This window comes from Aureococcus anophagefferens (assembly GCF_000186865.1).
Source record: "Aureococcus anophagefferens unplaced genomic scaffold AURANscaffold_21, whole genome shotgun sequence".
NCBI lineage: Eukaryota > Pelagophyceae > Pelagomonadales > Pelagomonadaceae > Aureococcus > Aureococcus anophagefferens.
The window spans coordinates 80,659-84,541 of record NW_008705581.1 but is presented as its reverse complement, the minus strand read 5'-3'; the positions used below and the strand labels follow the sequence as shown (position 1 = coordinate 84,541).

At 74.9% G+C, this 3,883-nt stretch overlaps 1 protein-coding gene across 1 annotated transcript in view; it reads right to left on the bottom strand.

The window, feature by feature from the left end:
• Positions 1 to 2,132: 2,132 nt before the first annotated feature.
• The window catches only part of AURANDRAFT_59315 (hypothetical protein), a gene marked incomplete at both ends in the record, with an annotated part of 1,897 nt that continues 146 nt past the window's right edge, over positions 2,133 to 3,883 (bottom strand). The window contains one exon of the mRNA XM_009041407.1: positions 2,133 to 3,671. Coding sequence (XP_009039655.1) covers positions 2,133 to 3,671 — 1,539 coding nt within the window. The remainder of the gene's footprint in view (positions 3,672 to 3,883) is intronic.

Below are 3,883 nucleotides of genomic sequence, written 5' to 3'. Positions count from 1 at the left end.
GAACGCGTCGCGGCGCCGCTCGCGGCCGCGCTCTCCGACGCGGCCGCGGCGGCGGCGCGGTCGCGGGACGTGTCCTTCTTCGGCGACCACGACGCGCCGCCGCCGCCGCCGACGCTGCGCTTCGAGGACCTGCGGAAGATCTGCGTGGGGTATGTGGCTCTGGGGTTCGCGGCGTGTCTCTGGCGGGAGGCGCTCCGCGCGGCGCCGCGCGCGCTGCGGCGCCGCGCGCCGCCGCGGGCGTTGAGGCGCGCCGAGCGGACCCTCGACGCGGCGGCGGCGGCGGCGAAGGTCGCGGCCGTGCTGTTCCTCAAGATGGCGCTGCTCCCGACGTTGCTCGGCGCGGGGTTGGACGCGGCGACGGCCGCGCCGCTCCTCGGGGCCGCGCGGGAGTCGACGCGCGGCGCCTTCCGCTGGCGCGGGAGCGGCGGCGAGATCGTCGTCGACGGCGACATCGACGGCGCGGAGGTGGTGCGACGGTCCTGGGGCGCGGCGGACGCGGCGCGACTCTGCGGCGGCGGCGAGGTCGGCGCGGCGCTCGCGCGCTGGGTGCTGGGCATCACCTTCATGCTCGTGGTCACGGTCGCCGTGCTCCAGCTGCGGGAGGTGCTCCACCCGGACCTGCTGGCCAGGTTCGTGCGGCCCCACGAGCCGCGGCCCGACCTGCTCGCGACCTTGCTCGGCGAGTCCGCGGCGCTCCACGGGCGGCGCCTGGCGACGTCGTTGGGCATCTACGGCGCGCTGTTGGGGGTGCTGGTGGCGGCGCCCGCGTGCCTCCTCGCGGCGCCGCTGCGCGCGCTCGATTTGGCGCCGTTCGCGCCGCGGCTCCGCTACGCGGCGCCGGCGGCGCAGATCCCGCTGGAGCTGCTCCTGTTCCACCTGGGGCTGCTGACGCTCCTGGAGCGGCTCAAGGCGCGCGTCGGCGACGCCCAGGGCTGGTTCCTACAGCGCGTCTGCCGGCGGCTCGGGCTCGAGGCGCATTTGCTGCCGACGTACGCGGGGCGCGCGCCGCCGGTGGCAGCGGCTCAGGACCGCTGGGCCTGGGGCGACGAGCCCAAGGCGCCGCGCGAGGCCAAGGTGCTGCCGCGGCGCGCGTTGGACGCGGCCGCGTGGCCGCGGCTGTTTTTGGCGTTTCTCCTGTGCTGGGTCGCGGTCGTCGTCTTCTACGGTTCGGTCGCGGCGCTGCCCTTGGTGTTCGGGCGGTGGCTGCTCCGCGTCGCGCGCGCGCCGCCGGCGTTGCGCCACGACCCGCTGGCCCTGGCCTGCGGCTGGGCGGCGGGCCTCTTCTTCGCGGGGCCCGCGCTCGACGGCGGGCTGCGCGTCGCCGACGGGCTGGAGAAGCCCGAGCAGGCAGCAAGGGCCACAGTGCGGTGCGCCGCGCTCTGGTTCGTCGCCGCGCCGCTGGGCGTCGGCGTGCTCTACGACGCGCTGGTCGTCGCCGACGGCGCGCCCGGGTGGCGCGTCGACTGGGCCGACGACTGGCTCTTCGGTTTGCTGTTTCTCCACGCGTTGGCGCTCGCCGCGTCGCGCGTCGCGAGCCGCGACGACGACGACGACGACGACGACGAGAACGGCGCCGCGCGGCCGCGGAGCTGGGCGGGCGCGGCGCTCGACGCGCGGACGCGGCTCGAGGCCGCGGTCGTCGCTCGCGACGTCGCGTTCGTCGACTGCGCCGCCGTCGCCGACGACGTCGCGTGGCCCGTGGTCGCCGACTTGCTGGGCTTCGCGGGCGCGCCGCTGATCGTCGCGGCCGTGGCCGTCGCGGCCCGGGCGTCCGCGGACGGCGAGGCCGTCGTCGACGGCCGGCAAATCCTCGCGCTCTACCGCTGGCTTTTGGCGCTCGGCGGAGGCGCGGCGCTCGCGGGCCAGCTCGTCGAGCCGCTCCGCCAGTGGCTCGGCGCGGCGCGCGCGGCCGTCCGCGACGCGAAGTACCTCGTCGGCCTCAAGCTCCAGAACTACGGCCGGGGCGCGGGCGTCGCGGCGGACTAAGGGGACTCTTCGCCGCTCCGTACGACGGCCCAGCGCGCGTCCTGGCCGAGGCGAACTCATGGGAAAACCGGTACTTAGCCGCTCCGCACGACGGCCCAGGGCGCGTCCTGGCCGAGGCGAACTAACGGGAATTCGAAAACCGGTACTTAGCCGCTCCTGACGACGGCCCAGAGCGCGTCCTGGCCGAGGCTCACGTTGCCGATGGTCTTCTGCTTCGCCTTGCCCTTTTTTTGCTTCTCGAGGAGCTTCTTCTTCCGCGTGACGTCGCCGCCGCCGACGTTCTTGCCGGCCTTGGTCGTCAGCACGTCCTTGCGGAGGGGCGGGAGCCGCTCCCGCGCGAGGGACTTGGTCCCGACGCGGGCCTGGATGACGACCTCGAAGAGCTGGCGCGGGACGACGGCCTTGAGCCGCGCGGCCGCCGCGCGGCCCCGGCGCTGCGCCTCGCCGCGCGCCGCGGCGAAGGCGAGCGCGTCGACGGCGACGCCGTTGAGCGCGACGTCGACCTTGACGACGTCCGCGGCGACGTAGGTCGGCGAGGACCGCACGGAGAGCGACGCGTAGCCCTGCGTCGCGTGCGCGAGCTCCTCCGCTAACCCGTCGACGACCAAAGCCCAGGGCGCGTCGTAGGCGACGGCCGCGCGGTCGCCGTCGACGTCGAGCGACCGTTGCGCGCCGCGCGCGTTCTCCAACACCTCGAGCACGGCGCCGAGGTGGTCGCGCGGCGCGGCCACGTCGACGGTCACCGACGGCTCCAGGATCGCGTCGACGGCCGCGCGCTGCTCCTCGGCGCTCGGCCAGTCGTCGAGCGTCGCGAGCTCCGTCGTCGTGCCGTCGCGCCAGCGCACGCGGTAGGGCACGAGCGGCGCCGTGAAGAGCACGTCCTCGGCGAACTCGTCGCGGAGCCGCTGCCGGAAGACGTCGAGGTGCAGGAGGCCCAGGAAGCCCAACCGCAAGCCCAGGCCCAGCGACGCGCGCGGCGGCTCCCGCGCGATGGACACGGACGCGTCGTTGACCGCGAGGCGCTCGACGGCTTTCGCCATGTCGTCGAAGGCCGCGCCGTCGGGCGGGAAGACGCTCGCGTAGAGCGCCGGCGCCGACGGCGCGACGCCGCCCGGCAGGGGCGCCGCGTCCGCCCCGGCCTCCGAGTCGGCGACGAGCGTGTCGCCGACGCGCGCGTCCCGGACGTCGCGGAGGCCGCACGCGACGTAGCCGACGCAGCCCGCGACGAGCCCCTTGGTCCGCTGCTGCGCGGGCGTCAGCAGCCCGAGCTCCTGGACGCCGTAGGACCGGCCGTCGGCGCTCTTGAAGCGCACGCGGTCGCCCTCGCGGAGCTCGCCGTCGACGACGCGTAGCACGGAGACGACGCCCCTTCGCGGGTCGTAGCGGCTGTCGAGGACGCGCGCGCGGAGCGGCCGCCGCCGCGCGCCGTCGTCGGCGGGCGGTCGGAACGCGCCGCAGACCGCGTCGAGCACGTCCGCGACGCCGAGGCCGCTCTTGGCGCTCACGGCGAGCACGGCCTCCGGGTCCTCGACCAAGCCCCGCGCGGCGACGTCCAACGCGACGTCGACGGCGTTCGCCGTGGGCAGGTCGACCTTGGAGCAGGCGGCCAACAGCGGCACGCCCGCGGCCCGCGCCGCGTCGGCGACCTTGAGCGTCTGCGCCTCGACGCCCTGGGCCGCGTCGACCTGTGTGCAAATCAACCAGTGAGCTGGGACGTCGGGGCCAAACTTGAGAATTCGCTAGCTCGGTCACATCGAAGTCGATTCGGCTGATTTTTGGACGAATCGATTGCTCTTAGCGAGTTCTCGAAGCACGGCGGAAGTGCTCGTGTCAAAACATTCGCATACGCGCACATTGAAGTCGGGTTGAAGATTTGATTTGCACACAGGCGTCGACG